General features: G+C 34.9%; 1 protein-coding gene across 1 annotated transcript; it reads right to left on the bottom strand.

The window, feature by feature from the left end:
* Window positions 1-6752: 6752 nt before the first annotated feature.
* On the bottom strand, window positions 6753-27451 carry TIMMDC1 (translocase of inner mitochondrial membrane domain containing 1). The gene is made up of 9 exons (XM_051985343.1): window positions 27200-27451; window positions 27141-27168; window positions 26617-26819; window positions 25202-25367; window positions 24123-24211; window positions 21452-21519; window positions 13150-13228; window positions 10373-10483; window positions 6753-7522 (listed from the first exon to the last, which is right to left on the bottom strand). The coding sequence occupies exons 1-9, from the start codon at window positions 27274-27276 to the stop codon at window positions 7369-7371; spliced, it is 975 nt and encodes a 324-aa protein (XP_051841303.1). The 5' UTR covers window positions 27277-27451; the 3' UTR covers window positions 6753-7368.
* Between the last annotated feature and the right edge of the window lie 395 nt (window positions 27452-27846).

Genomic DNA, 27846 nt, shown 5'->3' with positions numbered 1-27846 from the left:
TTATTTGTTAATGTGTATGATTTTTATACATAGATAGTATGTTTCATAACATATCTTTGAAAGTACTTGTTATCAGTGATAGGAAGAAAATGGTTAGAGGTCATCATGGGAAGACATTATGAAGACATCATGAGATCCTCTTAGTTCTCCCACTTAAGCTTTTTACTGACCCAAATAGTCACTGTTAAAAAAAAAGTAGGGAGGGGTAAAGAGGAAGATTTTTCTTTTCTGTTTTCTTCAGTTCTAGAATGAAAAGAGGGTGCTCTCTGATGCCTTGTGCTGCCTTACTTTAAGATTAGAATTTTACTTTACAAAGCTTGACTCTAATGATGGTTGTCCCTACTAACAAGCTACTTACTGTTCAAGGTCTTTGTGCATGTGCCTAACATTCTATTTTTTAAATGACAGGAAAATAAAATGGAAATCTGCAATATATTCAGTTTTCTATTTGACTGGTAGAGTAGGAAGTTGAACCCAAATTCCTAGCTTTTTTAACCAAAGCTCTTCCTTACAGTGATCACTTCTAAGTTATAGCTTAGATCAATGAACTGAAGTAATTTGAAGCTACTCATTCCTTCATCCAGTTCCACCATCCTGAAAAATATGTATGGAATACCCTTATTAAATTTTAATATATTCATATTTTAGACACAATTCTCTATCTTTCCAACTTATGTGAATAATGTGTAGTTTTTCTCTTTGCAAGTGAAAAACATTTCCTCCCAAATCAGGTTTGTACTGGAAATATTTTCTCAAATTTTAGTTTTAAAATATATTTACAGTGAAAAACAAAACAACACTAAAAGACAATGGAATAAAAGGAAGGAAACGAGCACTTATGAAGTATCTAATGTGTATCAGGCACTATGCTAAGTGCTTCACACATATCATCTCATTTGAACAGAGGAGATAACATTTTAGAGGACTTAGCTCAGTGCCTGTCATAGTAGGTGCTTAATAAATGTTAGCTATTATTATTATTATGCTATTCACTTTCACAGTAACACTGGGGCATTGGTGCTATTATTCCCATTTTATAATTGAGGAAACTGGGCAAACAGAGGCTAAGTGATTTGTTATTCTAGTATTATGCACTTAGTTAAGTATCTAGGCTGGATTTGAACTCAGGCTTTCCTGACTCCACACCTGGGGTCCTTTCCACTGTACCAGCCCTATTTAAAAAATAAAACTAAATAATGAGTTATGGTACAGAATGGGCCAATTAGGTTTAAAGCAACTTATTTCCTCTAACTTGTATAGTTTAACATTTTTTAATCAGTGACAGTGGTAGAAGCATTCGTAACATATTCACAAAATTCATGGGAGAGAAAATTAATGTATTAAATGGCAATCAGTATCCAAATAAATTTGGGTCAGGAAATTTAATAAAGCCAAAACCCTCTTCTTTGCTTCAAGAAATCAACCACACAAGTACAGGATGTTGGAGTTAGGGTTCATGTGAAAAGGACTAATTTTAATAGACTCAAAATAAGTTGACAGTAACATGGCAGCCCACAGGTCCATAATTTTAGGTACCTTTTTTAAAAGAAGTAATGTGTCTCAAACAAGGAAAGTGATCAACCATGCCTTCGGGCTCTTATCAGAATATTCCTGGAATAATATGATTTTAGGGATATTTTAGGAGGGACATTGGCAAACCGGAATATATCTAGAGAACAGCAACTAGGATGATCAGGGAAATTGGAACCATGATACATAGAGATCAAATTGAAGAAACTAGGGATATTAAGCCCAGAAAATAGAACTTTTAGGAAGGATATGATAATTATAGCTTCACCAGTGAATTCTTCTGATAACTCATCATGGAAAAGAGAAGACTTTGGTTCTCAATGGCTATGGTAGCACAACACAGTTAAGAGTAGTTCCTACCAAGCCTAAGAATGGAAAAAATGTCTGTTGTCCAAGGACTGACCCAAGGTCAATTGGGCTCATTTGAAGGTTAGCCACCAAAAAATAACAATTTTATATCATATAAACTCTCAAAGATTAGAGGGGTTGCAATCTGTGTAGGTGCAGAAAGATATCTACTCAGGAAACAGTACAGAATTAGAATAGGATTGCTGTAGCAATATTGTTTGAAGTGAATGACTCTTGTTTTTCAAAAAATAATAAGGAATTATTCTATTTGGCATCAAAATATGACCTATGGGTAGAAATTACAGGAAAGAAAGAATTTTTTCCTTATGTTGGCCTAAAAAAGAAACTATTTAAGAACAGAATGAGCAGCTTTTTAAGGCAGTGAGTTCCCTATCTCTGAAAGTCAAAAATTCATGCTTCACTTAAAAATTTGTATTACATGATGATCCTATACACCTATAAAATTTGTTGACTGTAACCATCATTAACACTAGGAAATATAAGTATGTTTTAAAACTCAAAATTAAAAGCTTTTAAACTTTAAGAGACTTTAGTACTTTCTTGAGTTGAGATGGGATGAAAGTTTGCCATTTGCAAAATGAAGAATACTTACAGTTGAACTATATTCCAGGAAGAGCCATTAAAAAATTAGTAAAGATATAAGTTTAGGTATTAAGTTGTGATAAATGCTACAGAGGTACAATTTTACTGAGCTGGACAAAGCTCACTATTTAGGACTATGGAATGATGTTGATAGAATAAGAGGTCTTCAAAATCATAGTCTAAGGAACTTAGAAATTATTGCTCTAGTCTTGATTTATGAGAAATAGCTTTGTTTCAATAAGTTGGGTTGTACATCCCAAGCTGTTAAAACATCTGACTCCCATGCCAAATATAGTCACAATTTGACCAATGTAACCATCTTGTTTTCCCTCCTTCTCCCTCTTCCTTTTATCCTTTAAGGATTGATACCATTTGGATGCTATATTGCCACCATGTGGTTGGTAATCAGGAAGCTAAATTTCCAAGTTGGTTGTAATCTCTATAGCCTCCAATTTCCATTTTCATTTCCTCTTATCTAGGATTAGCACTTTATTTTCTGTTATAGTACTACTATCCTAATGATGTCTCTAACTATAAATCTGATTCTCTGTCCCCCTGACCACCAGTTTCAATGATCACTTTCACCAGGAAAGGAAAGGCTTCTCTAAAGTTGCTTTTTTATATTACTTTACTCAAAAAATAGAAAATTAAGGTGGGGTGGGAAAAGGGACTGGGGAGAACTATCATACCTCTGGGTTTAAAAGAAACTCACATTCTAGAGAAAGTAAGACAAGTCAAAGGACTTAAATTTGACATTTAAATGCAATTCTTAACTTTGAGGCTATATGTGACATGTCTATGTGTAAATGTATCAAATACTGAAATATCTATGAAAAGAAAATGACATGAAATCATCTATCCTTTAAAGTGTTTATCAAAAGTCTTGTAACTTGCCATATTAAGCTTTTTTCTGATGAAATAATTTTTCCCTAATCAATAAAATTATCTTCAAAAAAAAGTTTTAATTTTAGTCCTAACTATGGTTAATTGCAATCGTAAAATGATGACTGAACTGCCAATAAATGGTCAATGGTAAGCAATTTATGAATAATGGCATAATTCCTATGCCACTTTTGCTGATGGCAAATTTTAGAATGCAACTTTTTGATTTGTCTCACAGAAAACCTAGCAAACATTTTGGTGAAAAATATAATGCAAACTCTTCTTCCTTTATCAAGCAATTCAACAGGCAATTTATTAAGCAATTACCATGTACTAGGCACTACAGATACAAAGACCAAAGCCTGGATTTATATTTAATAAATGAGACAACCTGTACATATGATAGATTCAGAATAAATACAAGGTAATTAGGGAAGAAGGAATCAGAAAAGACTTATAGTCTGCAAAAGTGGTGCTTCAGCTGACTCACGAAGAAGGAAATAAAGGACTCTTTAAGATTCCCTCCTCATTTTGCTTTTTTTATGATGGTGAAATTCTTACTCTGTATCTTAGATCCCTTAGATACTCCCTAAACCAATCTGTTACCAAGTCTTGTTAATCTTGCCTCTGTTTCGTTTGCATGAAGGAATAAGGTACTTATTAAGTATTCATTATGAACAAAGAATTTTTTTGAACATGGACAAAAGGACTAAGTGCCAGGGATACAAATAGAAAAGAATGCCTTAGGATCCTAAACTGAGAATTTAGAGGTCAAATATGATCTCACTTTATATGAAGGAAGTGAGATTCACCGAGTGTCAGTGATTTGCTTGAACCCCAAATATTTCTCTACACTCACACAGCCATCAGCCTCAATCAGACTCCAGTCATCTCGTTTTGGTCTACTTCTAATAGGGCTCCCTACTTAGAGTTTCTTCCTTTTCTAATCCAGTTGCCCAAAGCATCTTCCTTTACACAAATCATGACATCAACCTTCTAAGAAAACTTTAATGACTCCCATCTGATTAGAGGATAAAATATAAATCCCATAAGCCTGGTTGTGTTGAGACTTCACTAGATCCAGCAAGCCACAGCCCTAGCTGTATTCTTTTTCATTTCTTACTTTGAAGAAAATGAGGAACCTCACTGGGCTCACTTTTCCTCATTTCAAAACCTATTGACATCCTCCCTCAGTGCCTCCTTTTTTCTTTAGACTCTGGTAACGAGGTGGATCTCCTTGCCAAGGTCAAATCTTCCAGATATGAATTCTTGATCCTATTCCCATATTCTTTAGCAAACTGCTTCCTCAATTTAATCTTCCTCTCGTTAACTCCAATTTCTTCTTACCTACTGACACCATCATCCCCTTGAAACATTCATCCCATATTTCTCTTTACTTTTTCAGTTAAATTCTACTGGTCTATATTTGTTTCTATTTCCTTTCCTGAACCTCATTAACAATGTGATCTGGCTTTGAATGATGTTACTCAAATAAAATTGTCCTCTTCAAAGTTACCAACAGGCTCCCAGTTGTCAGATCAAATTTAAAATTTCGTACTCTTTCTTTTTTGCTTAATTTGATAATGCCTACCGTGGTCTCCTTCTCTTTGGATCTTTGTTTTACACGACCACTTTTCATGCTTCTTTGCTGATTCATCTCCCCCAAACCATGCTTTGTCTCACCCAGAGATATCTCAAAAATTTTAAAGAACTTCTTTGTTCCCAAACTTATCCCTCTTCCAAATTTCCCCAAAATTCCCCCCAAATTTAAGGGACCTCATTACAGCCTCCCAGATTTTTGATTTCTCATTTGAGAGACTTATAAAGTCAGCTGCCAAATTTTGTATCATTTTTTAATAATTTCTACCAGGTGATATCTCTAATTACATGGCCACCCCTTTACTTCAGGATATCACTTCTCTTCACTACTATAACAGCATCTTAATTGAGCTTTCTTCCACAAGTCCCCATTCCCATTAGCTGCTTTATCTCCACAGTTGCCAGTCATTTTTCTTAAGTGCAGGTCAGACTCTGTCACTCTCCTATTCATGTCAATTCCAATGGCCTTTCATTCACCATCACTCATAATGGGAATGAATTTCTTTCCTACTGTTGCTTCACAGAATTCCTCCCTTCATTAAAGATATGATCAAGGCAATCACCTTTAGGAGCAGCTAGGTGGCGCAGTGGATAGAGATCAGCCCTGAAGTCAGGAGGACCCAAGTTCAAATTTGTTCTCAGACACTTAACACTTCCTAACTATGTGACCTGGGCAAGTCATTTAACTCCAATTGCCTCAGCAAAAAAAACAAAAACAAAAACAAAAACAAAAAAACCACCTTCAAATACAGACTTTTCTGATCCACTCAATTATAAATGTCCTTCTTTCTCACCTTGTATTTAATTACTTCATATTCATCTTGGATTTATTTTACACCCGTTTCTTCAGTATATATTCATATACGATCTCTCCTCTGATCAAATGTTAGCTCTTTTGAGAAAATTGTTTCATTGTTTCTGTGTACAGCAACAGGCCCAGTATTGCTTCATGAATGTCTGATATTTCTCATATTTTTCTGACCTTTTGTGCAGGTACATTCATCCTCATTCCCTGTGTTCCACTCTTTCCTCTGGGAACACTATTCAAATTAACTGTATACTTCTAGAAAGGGCATAGCAACTGACCACCCCATAGTTCTCATTCATCTTTGTTTTTTCCCAAAAAAACCCAAAACACTCTTCCTTTGTCACTAGTCCCCTATATGTGTGTGTGTCTTCTCGTATTAGAATTAGTAAGTTTTTTTAAGTAAGGAATTCTTAGTTTTGTATTTGTATACCCAGTGTTTGGCCTAGTTACTGGAACCAATGAAGTATTTAATAAAAGTTTTTTTTTTAATTTAAGACCCCCCCACAATCTGGTAGTCATCTGCTTCCCAGCTGTATTTCATACTGCTCTCTTAAATGAACCCTGTATTCCAGTCAAAAGAATTGTCTCTCTTATGTAATAGCATAAACCATCACAATAGCTGGTTTATACCCTCTTCTCATATCCATCTCTCAGACTTCTTTTCTTCCTTCAAGGATGAGCTCAAGTACTGCCTAAGAAGTCTCTCCTAATTTCTCTCCACCCTTCAATTTTTATTGTACTAAACATACTTGTGCACATGTTGTCTCTTTGCAATTCCTTGGGCATAAGAATTACTTTATTTTTATCTTTGTATCCCTACCCCTTAGCACAGTACTTTGTACACAATAGGTTTAATGTTTATTAAATGTATTAACTTATAGATGATGTTACTTAGTGGTGCCTTTTATTAAATTTTCACATCCTTAAAATATCATATTAACTTTATAGCTTAGTTACATAAAATGCACATTAGACAATTACATATTGAAGTAAACCCATTTTTTAATTTAAAAATATATATTCAGATTGTACTCGTTTTAAGGTGATTGACAGCACAATGACTTCCCACATGTTTTTGACCTAATTGTTTTCTTCTTTTGGTGCCTTCTTCTCATCCTCTCCTTTTAGAAGAATGGTATTAGGGGCAGCTAGGTGGTGCAGTGGATAAACACCAGCCCTAAAGTCAGGAGGACCTGAGTTCAAATGTGATCTCAGACACTTAACATTTCCTAGCTGTGTAACTTTGGACAAGTCACTTAACCCCAATTGCCTCAGCAAAAACAAAAAACAAAACAAAAAAGAATGGTATTAGTGACAAAGACAAAAAATTCTACTACTGCCCAAGGAAGTGTTATGGGAAACATTTTCTCACATATAAAGAAAAATACTATGTAAATAAACTCAAATTTAGGGAAAACAAAAACATAAACAGATAGCATCTCCAGCAGCCAAACTTTTGATGAGTCCGCCCAACACTGTTTACTTTATGGAATAGTCCAACACTACTCATGATTAAAATTTTAGGGGCATGGCCAGGGGTTCATCCAGCTTTCTTTAAAAAAAATCTCATTAAATTATCTCCTATATCTAGAATCAAACTAGTCCTTATCTTTACTATCTGTTGTTAAAGAAGGGTTTCTAGGAAGATTTAACAGCTCTTCAATTCTTTCCACATCTATTTCTGATTGATTTTCCCCTAAGTTATTCTGAAACTCTTCAGTGACAGCATCAGTAACCTGTAGCCTGGCCTTCCTGCAACAAAAGTAAACAGACAGATCAGATCAGATACAATCCTTCTTCTTCACATCATAACAACAACAACAAAAGCCTGGCTTCTGGCTTATTATAATGACAAGAGGAACTATGGACTGAAATTTGTCTAATGAGCAAGTATTGCTATTTGCTAGTCCCAGGGCACTGCTGTTCAGGTACTGGGTCCTCTGTCAAACAGCTTCATATGAACCCCTTAATAGTAAGTCAATGATTTTTTGTTTTTTTTAGTCCATTTCAGAATTGCTATTCTTAGCAGAGAAAACAGAAATAAGAAATGTTCTTGATCACCTGCAGTTGTATAGCTGTACAATGACAAAAGAATTGAAACTGAATGCTGCTAAAGTATGACTAAGCTTGGCTACCAAAGAACATATGGGAAGATATGTCTATATCCCATCAATACATTTTCTTGTAAAGACAAGGAACTATGGTTATAGAACTCTGAATGTAATATAAGACTTTTTTAAAGCATAGCAGATAGTTTTTTCCTGACCTGTTTTCCCTCTTTTTTATTCTTGGCTCTCTGGGAGAGGGAGGAGAGATACACTGGAAAATGTTTTTGATATAAAAACAAAAGTTAAAAATAAAAAAAAAAAAAAACATTTCTCAAAAATGTTATATATTTCCTAAAATTGTTACTTTAAAACATGCCCTCAAACTTCTTGTTACTAAAAAATTATTTCAGCTCATTGAGACCAGCAATTATAAATTAGTTCTGAAAGAAAAATATTAATATTGTCCAAAGAAACAGATCACATTCAAATCTAAAAGTACTGTAGAAGAACTAAAATTTTTGCTTTTGATGTACATAACACCGACCCTAAGAAATATGACTTAATGTTTATCTTTTCTGTGTTTAATATAGATACATAACAATAATATATTTACATCATATATCTTTACAGCTAATATTCTTTTCTGAATAATATAAACATATACATTTGCTTATATATGCCAAGTGATAATCTTTTCTGTGTAACATATGACATAATAGTTTTTATATCTTTATACCTAATATTAGTGTTTTCTGTATTATACATATATCATATATTATAAATATATTTGCTTATTTTTTTTTAAAGTGTATGGTTGTAACCAAGTAGTCCTTATCTTTTTGGTTCATCTTCTTTTCCTCAATATAATTCAAAAAACAAACAAACAAAAAAATCAATAGAAAGGCCCTGAATTATTATTCTTGCACCCAGACTCCGTCTGTTGAATTCTGGGATTACTGATACTCATTTCTTAGCATCTCTAATTGGTTTTCCTGTTATTTTCGATCTCTTCATTACTCTGCTCAGTAACAAGTATTAATTCTGCATTATTTTTCATCATTTCATTCTCAACTAATCTTTCTACAATTTGCCTTTAGAGTACCCTCTCAATACCCTCTGCTGTGGTACTTTACTGCCAATTCAAATTAATGTTCTCTTCAAATTACTCTACTAGTCATGTGCATTTTATTCTGTTCATCCTCCATTTCCAAAGTTTTTGATCATTTTCTCAACAAATCATTTTTAATGATCTTAAATAAAGCAAAAAAGAAAAAGTCAGAGAATATTTATTTACTTTTTTGTGTGTTTTTCTAAATATGTGATATTATCAATTTGTGTTTATAAATTAACCTTTTTCAAAGCATTTTCCTTTAAAAAAAGTCCTGTAAAATAAGTAGTAAATGTATTATTATTCCCAAACTATAAGCCAGAGAAGTTTAAGTGGTTTCTTACTCAGGGTTATATAGGTAGTAAGTGTTAGAAACTTCTAAATTTTAAACCAAATCCAGTGCATTTTCCATACATTTTTTTTCCTTCTTCAAATTTTCTTAAAATTCACTTCTTTAAACAGCTTCTTATTGTGTCTATAGGGCCATAGGACTATATAATTCCAGTTCCCTATTCCTATCTATTCAGCAGAAACCACATCTACCTTCTAAATTCTTTATCATTCCAAGATTATTATTGACACACAATAGTTTAAAATATAATAGCTAGCTGTATTCTTCAGACCTTAAGGCTTTTCCTGAGCTTTCATCTCTATTGCAAGAGGATTTAATAAAATAAATTCTTTTACTGGGTTTTTTAAGAGAGCTGGAAAAAATATTTCTCTTCATAACACATCTTCTTAATTTTTTCTGAGTTTTCCAAAGTGGCAATGAAGGAGATTCTCAGCATCTTGAGAAATGTAAACTCTAGAATGTTAACAAATATGTGAAATGTGTAATTCAAGTAAAGTTCACCCCTTGCTTATGCAGTTCCTTTCACATGTCCCTTCTTATTTAAAGAGGAAAAGGAAAAATACATGCAGTCAAATACAACAAGCATGCTTTTGTTTCTCCTAACAAAAGTTCATACATATAAAGAACCTCATCATATTAGAGAGAAAAATTAATGACTATCATGTTTTCCATTGACCTTCTATTTGCATTGTATATGTTTACTCATTTACTTTTAATAAGGTTTGTGATTTTGAGGATAGGGAAGTCTTAGTGAGAAACTTCCTTTAACCATGAAGGTTGGGACCTCCTTTGTCCCTGAGAAATAAGGAGACTTGCCGAGATATATAGTCAGTATATGACAAGAGGTGAAACTTGAATCCAGGTCTTCCTGAAATAAGCTCTCTATCCATCATGCTATACTATTTTTCACAGCAAAAATAAATGTGATAAATGTATTTAAATTAATTTTTGTCATCTAAATTAAAAAAAAATTTACTAAATATATTTTAGAATGAAATGATATATAAAATGAAAAAGCTGACTGGTAAGAAGCCCAATGAGGCCAAGCCCATCGGGTCTGAGAAGTGAGACCCAAGGGCACCTTGCTTACTTACCATTCACTCAGCTTGAACTCGTAGTTCTCTTTTCGCTCCCTCTGTTTTCTGTCCCAAACAGTCTCCCCTTGAAACTTCTGTATGATCATGAACATGAGTCCAAAAGGAGCACTGAGATTAAAAAGAAAGAATAACTGCTTCAGAAAGCTAAACAGGCACACAGACAACAACATTTAAAAATCACTTTTTTATGTTGTTTTGTTTAATTATTTAGAGTATAATAATGGCTTCTTATTACTTTGTTTTACTAGTTCTGTGAATTGGGTAGGTTTGATGAACTGGGAGTTTTGGGGGAAAGCAGGTGAAGAGAAAAAATGCAATTTCATAACACACAAAATACTACACAGAGCCTTAAGTGACAATTAGTTAAATAATGATCAAGGTGGAAATGTCTCCTGCTCTTCCACTATGGAAAGCTTTAGTTGGTACTCGGAACAATTGAGATCAGCGTCAAAAAATAAAAAAAAAAAAATAACCAACAACAACAATGGAACAGCTCTCTATGTAGAGGCAATAACAAAGAGAAAATCAGGAAGATGTCCTGACAGGTAAAAGATCTAACATCACACCTAGAAAAAGACTCTAGGATTCATTCTCACAGGAGAAAAATAAACCAGAATTACAAAATATATATTTCAGAGGAAAACTTATTAACAACCTTAGGTTGACGGTATCGATGGATCCATCAAAGGTAGAGCTAAAGCAACCCTTAATGACTAATGAGCAGAACCAAATTCTTGTACATTGAGACAGTTGTCAACCTTTCATCACACTGCCTTGCACTGATTGATTCTGTATAGTTGATTGTCTCAAATAAACCAGAAGCTTCTCAAGATCAGGATCTGTGATTTATTTTCCTTTTCATTATCTTCTGTACCTAGAAGTGTTTTGGTCCCACAGTAAGCAATCTATATGTGTTAACTAAAGGTGGTTTGACTAGATAAATTTTTTTTTTCTGAATTTGACTGGTTAGTTTTCATCTTTGACAATTATTAAACAATCTCTTTTTAAAATGGCTTTTGTCACACATTTAAATACTTTTCCCTTCAATAAGGTAGCTATAATACTTCAAAGGAACCTGTCAAGGATGCTAAAGATAGTTTTTTTGAGGGAGATATACTATTTCAGAGGCTGGATGAGATGACTCTAAAGTGCTGTGCAATTCTAAACACTATGATTTTATTAATCTATAAATGCCCAAGAATGTTAGTGCATAATTAGACTATACTGTTCATAACAATTTTAATTTGTTGGCTTTCACAATGAAGTCTTCAATGTGGTTAGCAGAGAAATTGATAAAAATTATTCCCTGGCACAGACAGGAAGAAGGCTCTGATAATTGAGATCAGTTTAGTTCTGTGGCCTTAAGTAATCCAGTCAGAAATCCAAGTTATGTCAACTCCTTGAGACGAAATTCTCTCTATAAGACAGCTTATAGCCCATGACATCATTGCTGCCTTCCTTGGATTGGTCCATCACAGCTTTTTGTCTCAAGTGCTTCGTGGTGTCGTCTTTCCCTTTCCCCTTCCAAGCCATATGGTATCTCCCCTAACTCCACTGTGTCTCTCAACCCCACTTGTCCTCCTTACAGCTAACTAACTCTTTTAAGTTACGAAGTCCCTTTTACTCTGCCAGCTAAGGACATGCCCCTACCTCATAGGGTGCTCTCTTTCTAATGGGTAATTGCGAGTTTCATTAAGGAATTTGTCTTTCACATATCTCCCACTCCATTTCATATTTGTCATTCCTGGTATCTATTGTATCCTTTCATTTTGTCTATAACCACTTCCCCTAAATAAATCTACCTTTGAGAATGGGCATTGTGAATTCTTCATGGGATCAAACCCTAGCTTTTGGTGCCTGCCATCATTTGGTGCCAAAAACCACACCATAGATCACATCAACAAGACCCAACACTTTAAAGTTATAAAATATTAGTTCTCTGAAACATCAGAGTTAGATCTGAACCAGGTTATCTTGCTTAAAGATCATTTTTAAAGATGATAAAATTGAGACACGGAAAAATTAAATGAACTAGCCAAAGAGCATACTGGCAATCAGTGCATAAACTGAGATTTAAAGCCAGGTTCTTCTCTGACTCCAAACCCATCACTCTTTCCATATGACCACACTAAAAGGAGATTCTGATAATGATTTTACGTTCAAAGCTCCCTTTAGGAGTCTTCAAATATTTGTGCAAATACCCCTAGGTTGCTCCAATAAACTGGCATTTGTTTATATCTCCATAGTCTTATTTCATCTAAGCAGACAGCTACTGTATTAGTGAAGAAAATCTGACCAAAGGTTGCTTGAATAGGGAAATGTTTTTTTTCCCTGAATTTAACAGAATCTGTTTAAAGTGGCTTTTGTCACACATTTAAATACTTTCCCTTTTAAGGTAGCTATAATACTTCAAAACAAAAACAAAAATACAAAATTGTAAATTAAATTTCTTTTCCTATCCTTAACTACAAACCATTTAGTTCAAATTCTGTTTCTATATGTTTGGAATAACCAGTGGTATTTAAAAAGGATTCATTTCTACTGAGATCTGTCTAGAGAAAAAGTAGTGGTAGAAAAAAAGGTTTGAATCAGCACTGGATTATTATTGTATGATTAGACATAGACTATTTTAAAAAGTGACAGAAGGACCCTATCATTCTAAGAGTCATGATCTTCTAACCCTATAAAGATTAAATTTTTATCTTGGGGAATATATCATAATCAGAGGCATTAACTAAAATTATGCTAATTGACACAAATCATGTAAAACATACCCCAGAATGGCTCCAAATAAACCACCAGCCACCAGACTAGTCAAACCCAAATGCATTCTGAAAAGACTTCCTGTAGCAGCTATTAAAAAACAGAAAAGGCAGATTTTTAAATTAAACATTGGAACTAAAAGTCTCAGTCCTTTCATACTTTTTTTTTTCCATACAGTTTTTCTTCTGCTAAAATGGGCACAGAAATTCTGTTGCATTTTTTGGTCAATACTCTATAAGCTACAGTTCCAGTATCTTTGTTATCTCTACATTGATCTTTTTATGTTTTCTTGCCTATTCAAAGGGGCTCTTTTCTTTTTCTCACATGTCTAAAAAAGTTTCACTTGTTCTCTAAGTACCACCCCTTCCTATTTCCTGCATGATCTTGCTTCCATTCTTCATTCTCTAGCATCTTTAACCTCTTTCTATCCAACTGGTTTTCCCCTTTCTGTCTCTAAAGATGAAGAAATTTTCCCATCTTAAAAATATCATTGACTGAGTCCCAACTTCACCATTTACTACACATGTGAACAAGGGCAAGTAAATAAACATTATTGAGTTTCAATTTCCTTTTCTCCAAAATGAAAACATTAATACCCGCCCTACCACCTCAAAGGATTATTAAAAGAAAAATTTGTTTTTCCTCTATCTTTGACCATAACTCAGCTAACTCTACCATGGGCAAATTTCTCACATGTATAAATTCTTAAATGTTTTGCTTGCTCCTTTTTTTTCCCTATAATTCTTACCAAAATAACTCAAACGGAAAAAATTCTTTCTCCCTTATTCCCACCCTTATCATTTTATTTTTATAACCCTTGCCTTCAAAAACCATTGTTATTCTGTGATTGATAATTTAAGAGCCTTGCTTATGAAACGTTTTTATCAAGGAGAAGGAGACATAAGTTTTAAAGAATAGCATCAGCATTTAAAAAACTCCTTGAAAGTTCACTGACATCCCCTTCTAGAATTTCTCCAGAAATTTCTAATTGCATCCTCACCTTTCTCTAGCCCAAATTGTTGACAGCAAAAAACTTAGATGTTAGAACTAGAGATCATTTACTCAAATCCCCTTACTTTAGAGATGAGGACAATGAGAGCCAGAGTTAAGTGGTCTGATTAAGGTTACAAAACTAGTTAGTGGCAAGTGTGGAGCAAAACCTAATCAGAACTAGAACCCGGCCACTTTGAGAGGCACTTTGGTATGATAGAAAGCTGAATTAGACATCAACAGAACGTGAATTCAAACACAAACTCTACCATTATATAAGAAGTAATGACTGTAAATTCCAAAGTTCCGTCTAGTCTCACCCTGCTGATGGGGGGAAGGAAGGGAAATGTATATACATACCTTTTTTTTTTTGCTGAGGCAATTGGGGTAGAGTGACTTGCCCGGGGTCACACAGGTAGGAAGTGTTAAGCATCTGAGGGCAGATTTGAACTCAGGTCCTTCTGACTTCAGGGCTGGTACTCTATCCTATACATATACTTTAAAACCTGATCTGCATCAAAAACATTTTCTGCATTGCTTTTTAAAATCTAAGCAATCAACAAAACAAGAAAACAAGCCTGTACTTGTGGCATTTTCTGATTTCCAAGATATAACTGCTCACATCTAAAATTCAGCAATGACCATTTAACTATTAGCTCTCACTCCCCTTGCTTTTTGTTTTAAACCTAGAACCTCATAGGAAATCATCATACCCAACCTAAAAGACCACTTGTCAGATATATTGTAGAAGGAATTCTCACTCAGAGATCAGCTGAATGAGATGGTTTCTGAGATTCATCCCAGTACTTGCACCAGTACCTGTGCCACTAGCAATTTTCCCACAGGTCAGATATATGAAGCTGAGTTCTCTATTTTTCTCTTCTGCCGCTAGGTGGTGCAATACATCAGACTATTGGACACAGTCTGAATTCAAATCTGACCTCAGCTGTGTGGGCAAGTCACTTAAATCTGCTTGCCTCAGTTTCCTCATCTGTAAAAAAAAGGAAATGTCAAAGCACTCCAGGATATTTGCTAAGAAAATTCCAAAAGGGTTCCCAGAGTCAGACACAACTGGAACAACAATCTGATACTTGACAAATGAATACTAGTCCTTGCAGACAATAGTTTTTTGCCTGGTTAGTCATAAACATTTTCTGTTTATTGTTCAGTTTCTATCGTTACAGCACTTTATTGTTAATCTTTGTAAGTTATCGCTTTCTCCTTGTCCAGCACTCTCTTGCTTATAATGAAAATAAAAGCCAATTGTCACTGTTATAAATATGTTTAAAAAATAAAAACACAAGCAAAAACAAAAGAAATAATAATAATAATAAATTCAAATAAACATGGGAAGATATTTATGATGTAATGCAGGATGAGACAGGCAGATCCAGGAAAACAATATATAATGACAATAAATGTAAATAAAAAGAAACCTAAGATGAAGCTGAACACTACACAATTATTTCTAATTTGATGCTTCAGAACACGATGGCATGCCTGTCCCTTTTTACTGTGGAGGTGGAGGTACAAAAAGGCTGCATACCCTGCTAGATGCGGTCATCATGTCTGTAGCTGTGCTTAGCTGTTTTGTCACAAGGGGAAGTTGACAGGGATAGACTGGTGTTGGCAAATGAAAAATAAAAAACAAAAAGGCATGTCTTATACCATGAAAAAAAAATACTATGGGTAAAAGGAATTGAAAAGAAATCTCCAAATGGAAATAATACTGTAGCAACAACTAACCTCCCAAAGTAAGAATGAAATTACCACAAGATACTCAATGTGGTCAAGATGTTGAATAAGAAAATGACAGGAAGATAAAAGGGAAGATTGCCTCTTCAAAGAGAACTGATGGAGCAGAATGAGACATATTTTTAGAAATGATCAACAATAAAGTGATTTGTTGTGCTTGACTCTACTTATTTGTTTTAAAGAAGGGTTTGCACTGGGAGAATTAAAGATAATTTAATGAATACAAAGTTTTTTTTTTTTAAAGGATCATCAAGAAAACATTTAAGGAAAGTTCAGAAACAAATCACAAACAAGGCAATTTGATTTCTATGTGCTAAAATTAAATGAAAGGACAGAGATTAGATTTGTGATTTCACTGGTATACATAACTCCCTAAAAAAGAAATTCCCTTCATTAAGGCAGGTTTTTGCATTGCATTTTATAAAGTCTTAGTGAGTTGCCCAGACCACTAAGAAGTTGTTACTTGCCCCAGTGTCATATAGCCAATATACAATGGTGGCTAGCTTTGAACCCAGGTCTTCATGGTTTTAGTGTAACTTACTTATTACACCATGCTGCTTTTACAATAAAATTTTTAAAAGCAACTCAAAAGTTCCATTTCACAGACTACCCTTTACATACTGAAATTATATGCTGAAAAAAGAAAATTTTTTTTTAATAGAAGATATAAGGAATGAAAATGAACCCATAAATTAGAATTTGGAAAAGAAAAACCAAAGCACCTGAACTTAAAAAAGGAACTTGCTTAGATGATCTAAAAATCATTGGCCACCTACAAAATCATGATGAAACAAAATCCCTGAAACCATATTTCAGAAATCTGGATTGGAAAAGAAGTTGTACCAGCAAAGCTGGAGGTCTTGAAATTAGAGGACCTAGATACTACCTCCAGGGTCGAAAAGCACCTGAACTCAGACCTTCCTATGTGCAGCATTCCAACCCCTATGTCATGCTGCCCCCAAAATCAGTGTGCTAGACTAGCCAAAACCAGATAGAAGAATCTGTGATCTCATCAGTGTTGGTAACATCTCCAAAGATGCAGACCATCACCCATTCACCACCCCTCTTCAGGGTCTCATCACCTCTCATGTGGACAATTGTAATAGTCTCCTAATTGGTCTCTGTGCCTCAAGACTCTCCCTACTCCAATTTATCCTCCACTTGACGGATTTCCCTAAAGTGCAGGCCTGACCATGTCACCTCCTAACTTATAAACTCTCATGTCTCCCGCTCAGATCAGATAGATTGCTCTGTTTGGTGTTTTTAAAGCTCTTCACAACTTGGCCCCATCCCAAATTTCTTTCTAGCCTTATCCCTTCTGGGCACTCTACAGTCCAGTCAAACAGTCCTTCTTGCTGCTGCTGACTCACAACACTCTCACTCCCCCTCCACACTCTATCCCTGTATTCCTAGAAGGCGCCCCTCCCCCCATCACTTCTGCCTCTAGTTAACTTCAAAGATCTTCTGCAGGAGGCTTCTCCTGGCCAGTCCCCTCAGTGGACAGTATCTTCCTTCCCAAGGTTACCCCTAGATCTGTTGTACATGTATGTGTTTTGTACACACCTACATATATGCACAATCTCATTAGATTGTAAGTTCCTTGAGGGCAGAGACTTTCATTATGGTTTTTATGTCATTGGTATCTTAGGAGAGGCTTATTAATGCTTGCCTCTTTTCCCAGATGACTGTCCAGGTACTCATGTAATCTCTTTCCATGAGACTGTCCCAAATGCCATAGATATTCCTTTAGATCTCCTGACATCCTCAGAATGCCAAAGCAGTATGCTAGCTACTGGCTACCATTAACCACTCTTGATACGTGACTGTTCTATGTCCTTTTCCAGTCTTACATCTCTCTGAAGATATCAATTAAGCAGCTTCTTTGGCACAGTTCTTCATTAGGAATATGCTGTAGGCTGTTCATGCCTTCCATTAACTTCTGAGTGACCCTGAAACTTAATTCTTCAGAGACTGTAGCATTTATGACTTGCTGCCATAGAGTATCATTTGAAGAATATTCAATTCAATCTTGAGATTCTCCTTTCACAATGTCTTTTGTATATGTACTTTTCTCTCCACTCTTACAGCTGCCATCCTGGTATAATCCTCATTACTTCTCCCTTGGACTATTGCAAAAGCCTTCTTATAGGACTTCTTACCTCAAATCTCTTCAGACTCCAATCCATCCTCCATTTAGTTGCCAAAGTGATTTTCTTTTTTTTTTTTTTTAATTTTTATTTAATAATTACTTTATATTGACAGGATCCATGCCAGGGTAATTTTTTTTACATTATCCCTTGCACTCGTTTCTGTTCCGATTTTTCCCCTCCCTCCCTCTACCCCCTCCCCTAGATGGCAAGCAGTTTTATATATGTTAGATATGTTGCAGTATATCCTAGATACAATATATGTTTGCAGAACCGAACAGTTCTCTTGTTGCACAGGGAGAATTGGATTCAGAAGGTAAAAATAACCCGGGAAGAAAAACAAAAATGCAGATAGTTCACGTTCGTTTCCCAGTGTTCTTTCTTTGGGTGTAGCTGCTTCTGTCCATCATTTATCAATTGAAACTCAGTTAGGTCTCTTTGTCAAAGAAATCCACTTCCATCAAAATATGTCCTCATACAATATCGTTGTCGAAGTGTATAATGATCTCCTGGTTCTGCTCATTTCACTTAGCATCAGTTCATGTAAGTCTCGCCAGTCCTCTCTGTATTCATCCTGCTGGTCATTTCTTACAGAACAGTAATATTCCATAACATTCACATACCACAATTTACCCAGCCATTCTCCAATTGATGGGCATCCATTCATTTTCCAGTTTCTAGCCATTACAAACAGGGCTGCTACAAACATTTTGGCACATACAGGTCCCTTTCCCTTCTTTAGTATTTCTTTGGGATATAGCCCAATAGAAACACTGCTGGATCAAAGGGTATGCACAATTTGATAACTTTTTGGGCATAATTCCAGATTGCTCTCCAGAATGGTTGGATTCATTCACAACTCCACCAACAATGCATCAGTGTCCCAGTTTTCCCGCATCCCCTCCAACATTCATCATTATTTTTTCCTGTCATCTTAGCCAATCTGACAGGTGTGTAGTGGTATCTCAGAGTTGTCTTAATTTGCATTTCTCTGATCAATAATGATTTGGAACATTCTTTCATATGAGTGGTAATAGTTTCAATTTCATCCTCTGAAAATTGTCTGTTCACATCCTTTGACCATTTATCAATTAGAGAATGGCTTGATTTCTTATAAACTAGAGTTCTCTATATATTTTGGAAATGAGGCCTTTATCAGAACCTTTAACTGTGAAGATGTTTTCCCAGTTTGTTGCTTCCCTTCTAATCTTGTTTGCATTAGTTTTATTTGTACAAAGGCTTTTTAATTTGATGTAATTAAAATTTTCTATTTTGTGATCAGTGATGGTATCTAGTTCATCTTTGGTCACAAATTTCTTTCTCCTCCACAAGTCTGAAAGATAAACTATCCTATGTTCCTCTAATTTATTTATAATCTCGTTCTTTATGCCTAGGTCATGGACCCATTTTGATCTTATCTTGGTATATGGTGTTAAGTGTGGGTCCAGCCAAAGTGATTTTCTAAAGTGCAAATATGGCCATGTCACATACCACCCTTTAAGAAACTCCAGTATCTTCTAAATATTACTTCCAGGATCAAATACAAAATCCTCTATTTGGCTTTTAGATCCCTTTGAAACCTGGCCCCTTCCTCTCTTTCCAAGTCTTCTCTCCTATATGCCTTTCACACGTTCTATGATAAAGCAACAATGGCCTTCTTGTTCTTCACAGCTGACACTCTCATCTCTAGACTGTACCTTTTCACTGAAATTCTCCCTTGACTCAGATGCTCTCCTTCCTCACCTCTGCCTAAGTTTTCTGGGCTTCCTTCAAGATTCAGTTAAAATCCTACCTTTTATAGGAGGCCTTTCCTATACTCCTACTGTTAGCGCCTTCCCTTTTGGGATTACCTTCCATTCATACTATACATATCTCTTCTATGTACAACTTTTTGCATGATGTCTCCTCTATTAGAATATGAACTCCCAAAGCCAAGGAATGGTTTTGTGTCTTTTTTGTAGACAAAGAACTTTGCATTCTACAATCTGGCAAAATGGCTTTCTTACTGTAGCTCAAATACATCACTTCATCTCCCACCTTCTTCTTTGCAGGGGCTATCCTCCATACCCAGAACACATTCCTTAGTCACCTCTACCATTCAGAAACCTTGTTTTCCTTCAAGCCTCAGCTCAACTGCTACTTTCTACATAAAGTCTTTTCCTAATACTCCCTACCCTACTCCCCAGCTACTATACTACTGCCTTACTCTCCTCCAAAAATTATCTTGTATGTTTCTACATATGTATCTGTTACCTCCAGAAATTGGATATAGTAATCTATTTGAAGGCAAGAATTGACTCTTAAAAAGATTTTTTTTAATCTTTGAATCCTCAGAACTTAGCACAGTTCAGAAAACACACCTGTTTATAAATGCTTTTTCATTCATTCATTTATTCAATTTAATTACTTTATATTATGTATTATATTATATTATATATATCGTCTGCCTAATAAAACCTTAAGTTCTCCACAGATCTTTTCACTTTCTTCTCTGGGCCTTAAGCTCTTTGCTTGAAATATCCCTTTCTCCTTAACTTGTTAATACCGTCCCCAATCTCTTAGGCCCAGTTCAAATACTCACAGCCTCTTCCAAGAAATCTGATAGAGGTTCTCTTATCTCTTCTCTAAATTTCAACAGCTCTTTCCATATCCCCATTTGGTGGCATTTTAGTTCATTTACAAAAATAACCATAAAGACAAATATAGTATTTCCCACATTAAATCATAAGTATCTTGAGGGCAAGCTTTCTTTCTTGAGGTTTTAGTTTCCTACACAATTCTTAGCTTAGTGCCTAGAAGATACTTAGTAAATGTTTGCTGAATGAACAAAACTGCTTACAAACGCCCTTCAAGGACATTTACTATCTTTCCAAAAATGAGAACTATTATTTCTCATAATTAAACAAGCTAGAGAATTTGCTAATTTTAATAACTTATAGACAAATTATTCAAATTCTTAAAAAGTATGTCTTCCTATAAACAATATCAAATCTAAAAGATATCTGCATGAACCCAAAACTTCTGATGGGCAGTAAGAATCATGACCACTGAAATATAGGTAGATCATTCTAACAAAAAAATGACTTAATGCCACATAATGTCTAGCAAAGATGCTCCTACATGCTAAATTATGGTATGTGGTAACTGTGCTTTACTGATCCCATTTCAATTAATTCTATTCCAGTAAACTATGTAATTTTAGTTCAAATAATTAAGTTTTTTTTCCCATCAAAACATCTTACATGCAGCAAGTTTCACAAACTCCTTTTACATTATAAAAGTTCTGAGGCAGAATTTCAAAATATATCTAGTGAAAAGATGAATTGATGCAGAAGGCCTAGAACTTTCAGTGCCTTTCACTAATCATTAAACCATTTGCATACAATGAGAAATGTTTTAAAAAATTTTAAAAACTACTTACCTCCGGCAACAACAAAATGGCTCATGGCATTTTTATTTCGGTATACATTCAGACCAACACTCACTGTGCTAAAGAGATTCAAAAAAAAAAAAAGCAAAAAAATTACGTTTTTGAGCATACTGACAGTTCTCTCCCAATATCATGACCATAAAGCTCCTCAACCCAGATACTTCTTGATAATATTTTTAACAAAAGAAGTAGGCTAGCATTTCATTCATTAACCCTACTCCAGATCTTTGTTACTTCTTTATTATGCTTCAGAATCTCTATGAATCCTGAACCCTACAATATGGAGTTTGTAAAATAAAGCTCTAACTGTTGACTACTCTTGCCAAGTCTCTCTACAACAAGCTAACTTAGAGGTTGAAAATGAAGAAATTAAATTACATCCAGATTGTTTCCTCCCTTTCTATTTAGAATCTTTAAGCCACATTAGTAACAAATCCATATACTCTGGTGCTGAGGACCACACACCCTACAAAGATAATCAAACATACTTTACTAAGAAATAAGCACCATACTTATATATATAAGTTTTAAAAAAGTTAAAACAAGGAAAATCAAAACATACACCCAGGAGATAATGAAATCAAAACTCTTACATCCAAAACCTTCAAGAAAAGTAAGGAATGGTCTCAGGCAATGGAGAGCTCAAAAAAGGCTTTGAAAATCAAAGTAAGAGAAATAAAAGACACTTTAGGAAAAAAAAGTCACAAAGATATATTCATCCCACTAACACTTAGTTGATAACGCTGGGAAAACTGGTTCAAACATTCTGGAAAACTTGGAATCCTAGGGAAAAAGTCATTAAATTATTTATAACTATTGACCCCAATATTGAATACATATCACAAAGAGATAAATGTCAGAAAGAAAGGTCCTTTAACAAAATATTCATAGTGGCACTCTTTGTGGTAGCAAATAACTAAAAACAAAGTAAGTGCTAACAATCAAAGAATAGCTGGACAAATTGTGGAATATATCCCTTGGGGCATTCTATTCAGCTTACTGTAATGGAAGCCAGGTAAAATCAGTAACATTTTCCTTATCTTGCTTGATTAAATATCTGGTAAAATAAGACATCATCACACACTCTTGTGCACTTGCTTTCCCTCAACTCATGCACAAAATGGCATGATTTCTGTGAAATATTATTTTATTTATTGATTAAAAAATTGTAGTCTTGTTTGTAAAACATGAAACTGGCAAATGCCACTAGTGCATAATTTAAATAATGATACCAAAAAATACACATTTGGAGATGGGGTGGGGGAATCAGAATATCTAAATCTGTGAAGGATCATTTACTATGAAGAAATTATAACTATCACACACATTATATAAGTATTGAAAATGTATCATTTGGGGACTATTGTTCTTTGTCAAAACAATCATATTCTTAGATAAAACACCTTTTGACCAAAACATTTCATGCTGTATGTAAGTAAAGGATTGACAGATATACTTAAGAAGGTATGTTCTCAAATTCTACATTTAATTCTAATGCTAAAAAGTGCATATGAGTGATACGGGATGAGCTCCATCATGTCTGCCAGCCCTCATATCATGGTTGGAATGCCTACATTTTACTTCTGTCACCATTCCTCGGAATCTGCTCACCATACAGTAGCAGACATCAACGTCCTGCTGGATACTTGGCAGGGACCCCTACTGACATCCATTCCACTCATTAGGGCAGATTATCCAGATTCCTTTTTATGGGAAGCCCACAGGATCATATTTCAACTGTTAATCCATATAGGAAAAATATAACTAAGATATGCCAAAGGCCACATTTGCATTGCTGCCTAATACTTTTAAAGATATATTGTTAGAAAATGGTAGAGTGAAAGGCTAAAAGAAGTCAAGTTTCTCACAATAGCCTTCAAAATTAATATAAACTCAAGAAAGAATAAATCTCAAAATAAAATCAAAGCTCACCAAAAAGATAATGATGAAATGGAAGAAAAAGAAGAAAGATGCAACAACCTAAAAATATTCATAGATGTTGAAATGGATCATTCTACATTCAAATAATTAATGGAGGAGTTCAAATAGGCAAGAAAATCACAAGTAGTACTATGCTAAAAAGAAGTACCCAATGTTCTATGGGAGAATTGAACTGCATGATGTCCCAAAGAAAAAACCTCAGGCAGAGATAATGGAAAGTCTCAGTTTTGCTGAGTCTTTCCATATGTAACATGTTTTATAGGACGATAATTATTAACACTGTAAAATTAAACACTAATTCCTGTCCAATATTAAAAGTTGGCATCTTGTAAAAAAAAAAATCATTATTAAATCACACAAAAAAACTGTGGAATATGAATATGATATCATTGTATTATATGAAAAAATGCAAATGAGGAACTTAAAAAAAAGACTGATATAAAATGAAGAAAACAAAACCAAAAGATACACATAAAGACCAAAATAACATAAAGAATAACAACATTAAAAAGCAGTTAGCCCTTAATGAAATGCAAGAAATAAAAAGTATCCATCCCTGTTTCTCTGAGAAAGGGATAGATACTTTTTTCCTCTTTGAAGAGAGATAGCAGTTATGAATTTGGAAAGATGCAGTCCTTAAGTCAGTTTATTAAAATATAAAGTAATAAAATGCCTTACTGAAAGTATTCTTTGTTCTTACCAGTATTCAAAGAGAGCTTACTTAAATATAGTCACAAAGACAGCTGTTCTCCAACTCCATCTCCAGCCATACCGGATAAATCCTCGGATGGCAGCTCTATGGGCAGATTGCTGAAATGGAGGGAAATTTGATTAGCTGTCTGATATGGCAGAACTATGTGTAGAAGAGTGGGAGATATTACTACGGATATATATGTAAGATATATTAAAAAGAGGTAGAATCATTACCTTAACTAAGTGAACTGGATTTTTCTCTGCCACAAATTCTAAAAATTAACAATATAACTATGCTATACATGATTATGATGGGACAGTACATATTTTAATTAACAATGTCTCATATTTTGTTATAATATATTGTTAAATATATTTGACATCTAACACACAAGAGATAAACTGATTATGGACCTATTATATATGGACTAATTATGAAACTGACATTCTATCAAATAGTAGAAGGAAATTAGGAAATGTTGACATCAATCGTAACTAATTAGTGAGTATCTATGTGTGAAATGCAAAAACATAAGATATAGTTCCTGCCTTCAAGGAATTCTTGTTGGGTAAATGATATATACATAAGAAAATAGGAAGATATTAAGTATTATTTTATATGGTATAACCTAAAATATCATGAGAAATCAGAAAAAGAAGAGATTAATGTGGTTTGGAATACTCAGGGAAGGTTTCACGAAAGAATAAAACTCCTGGGGATTGAAAGAAAGGCAGACTTTAGATAAATGGAGAAGAATCATAAAGAGATTACAAGCAGAGAATATAATATAAGAAAAAAGAGAAACTAAGAATGAATGAGGTGTCTAGAGAGAAAGAAAAAAGACTAGTCTCATTTAAACCAACTCTGTTCAAATATTTACCCTTATGTACATCTGTATTTTTTGGTGTTAATTTAACAGGTAAATATGGATTTTTTCTTTTCCTAACCTTATCAACTCAACTTTCCTCCCACACATCAGTATAATATTTAATTGGACTAAACATTTCTAATCACAACACCCTGACAGAAAATCATTTAATATTATAATTTTCAAAACAGGTTAGCAACCAAATCCTATCATGCTTCTTTTAAATATATATACATACCATAGCATCAAACTGGTTATAATAAATCTCTGCATGGCTCTGAGAAATATAACGTTGTTTGGCATGACGAAAAGCAGGTATGCCACCATATATCCAACCAACAACTGCTCCTGAAGCTGCTGCTTTGTAAATATATTCAATTTCCTGTGGAATTGGCAGGCGTTCACTGAAACATCAACAAAAAGACAAAGGAAGTTTCAATTCCTCACCACACCAGCTCACTTAGGGTTATAAATATTAATGAAAATTTTTACTTTAATTCCACTTTAGAATATATATTCTATAGACAGTAATACTAAGGAATTCTCATTTTAAAAATTAAGAATATTTTCCAATTAAAGAGCAAGAAGAATTTTAGGATCTAGAGGTAGAAAAGAGTGCTAATACTATATAATCCAATTTTAGTTTTAAAATGACAAATTTAAGAAACAAACTTAAGAATATGCCCAAATTTATGTAGGCAAAGACTAGCAGAATCTGAGCTGGAAATTACTTCAGACACCAACAGGTCTATCCCTTTGTACTGGACTGCTCTACAACATCCCTAAATGGCCATCCAATCTATGCTGGAAGGTCTCCTCTACTACCCCTTAATCTCCTCACACTCCTCCATCCTTTGGGTCTCATTATTCACAAAGTGAAACTCTCCATCTTCATCTCAAGAGCCAAAGTCTCCATAAAGCAGAGTTAAAATATTAATTTAGAATTTTTTGATTCCAAATTCAGCATTCTGGCCATTATGTTAACTACTACTACTATTAAGAATTAAGGCTTTTTTAAACTGGGTTAAATCACAGACGATCAACCATAATTCTGACAAGAGGAGGCTAGAATAATAAAACCCGATGAAATGACAATTTTGGGTTTCTTTCTTATCATCTGATAATGAAGGGGTTGAACTGATTATCTCTAGGATCTCTTCCTCTGAAACTATTTTAGTTTCCTGGGTCAGACAACTTCAGGTAAATCAATTAAAGGGAATTGTGAACTCAAGTCTTTTATTCTTTTTTTTTTTTGCTGAGGCAATTGGGGTTAAGTGACTTGCCCAGGGTCACACAGCTAGGAAGTGTTAAGTATCTGAGGTCACATTTGAACTCAGGTCTCCTGACTTCAGGGCTGTGAAGTCTTTTATTCCTAACAAAGCTATTAACCATACCTGGATGCTACCACTAGAAAACTGTGATAGCTTTTCAGACAATTACAGACCTACAAGGTCTGTATATTTTAAAATGAAATAAAAACCAGCAACCAGGTGGAAAAAGTTTAGTAAGGGATAAGTGGGAATAAGAAAAACATTAGAATCTCAAAGTTCAACTTAAGGCCTATGATAGACTGTACTTAGGCTAAAACTCTATTCTTCAACTTCTCCAATAAACATGCATTATTAATAACTTATCATTAATTATTATATTTACTCTCTGACAAAGAGCTCCTTAAGGCGGTCCCATCCTGATTCTGGGTAAACTGGGCCTTTAATGTGAGAGGGTAAAGTCTTCTCATAGGAAGGGCTCGAGTCAGTTGTACTTTCTTCAGCAAGGACTTTTGGAAAAGGGATTAGGATCTCCCATGCTCTTCTCAAACAGGTTTTCGTAGGTCTCTCCATCCCAGTGTCTTGGTACTGTGAAAATAGTCGAGACAAATGCTAGTAATGGAAGTCTTCGTACATTAAAAAAGGCAGGGACAAAAAAATAGCAAAGTAGGAAGGAACTAATGGGGGAAGAGGAGGAGAAAAAAGAAGAAAAGAGAAAGAAAGGGAGAAAAGACTGACACTTCCCCACATTTATATGGGTTTGTGCTGTCCATTCTCCGGATGTGGTTTCTACATGTGTACGCTCCACGTACACATACACGTGTACACAATACACAAGTGTATAACCCATACACACACGGTTTGTCTGCGTCTCATGCGGATGGAGTGAGCCCAGGGGCGGGCTCTTACCTTCGTGTCCTCCCCAGTTCGGGGCCCCAACACTCGGGGTAGAGGGTCCCTGCGAAGCTGAGAAGCGTCGGCGAGTTCTGAAGGGCGGCGAGAGACAAGGAGCGTCAAGATGGCCAAAGTTCCAAATCCACCTCATACATTTGCTAGCTGTGTGGCCGTGCGGCAGTGTTTTAATTTTCCCCTCCACCAATTATTTTTCCAATTTAATTTCCTCCCCACCAATTAAAAAAGAAAAACCGAAAGGGGGCTGGACAATATGACCTCCAAGATTCCTTCCGGCTCTAGGATTCCGTCCTCTACCGGTTTCTCGGATGTCACCCGGAAACTCTTCTCAGCAGCTGACAGGAAATCCTGGCTTTGATCCTGTCTACGCTATCGGCCTCAACTCAGCGATGCGGCTGCGCGGGACGCCGTTGCCTAGCGACCGAAGGAGCGTGGGCGTTTTTCCACGTGCGTTCGGCTGCTTGCTGCCGCCGCTACTCTTATATAATTTGTGGGATACAGCCCCTTATTTTGTGGAATCCGGCACTCCCTTATTTTACAGATGAGGAAACGGAGAAAATGATTACTTAGGCACACAGGTGAAGATCTGAGATTACAAAGAAACTTCCTAGAGAGGATAAATAAAGGATAAATAAACAAATAAACATATAAATAAAATAAATGAATAAATTATTTTATCAAGCGGCTACTGTGTGCTTACATC

This window comes from Antechinus flavipes, chromosome 3 (assembly GCF_016432865.1).
Source record: "Antechinus flavipes isolate AdamAnt ecotype Samford, QLD, Australia chromosome 3, AdamAnt_v2, whole genome shotgun sequence".
In the NCBI taxonomy this organism is placed as follows: Eukaryota; Metazoa; Chordata; class Mammalia; order Dasyuromorphia; family Dasyuridae; genus Antechinus; species Antechinus flavipes.
Note: the sequence above shows the minus strand (reverse complement) of the source record. Positions and strands in the feature narration are given on the sequence as shown.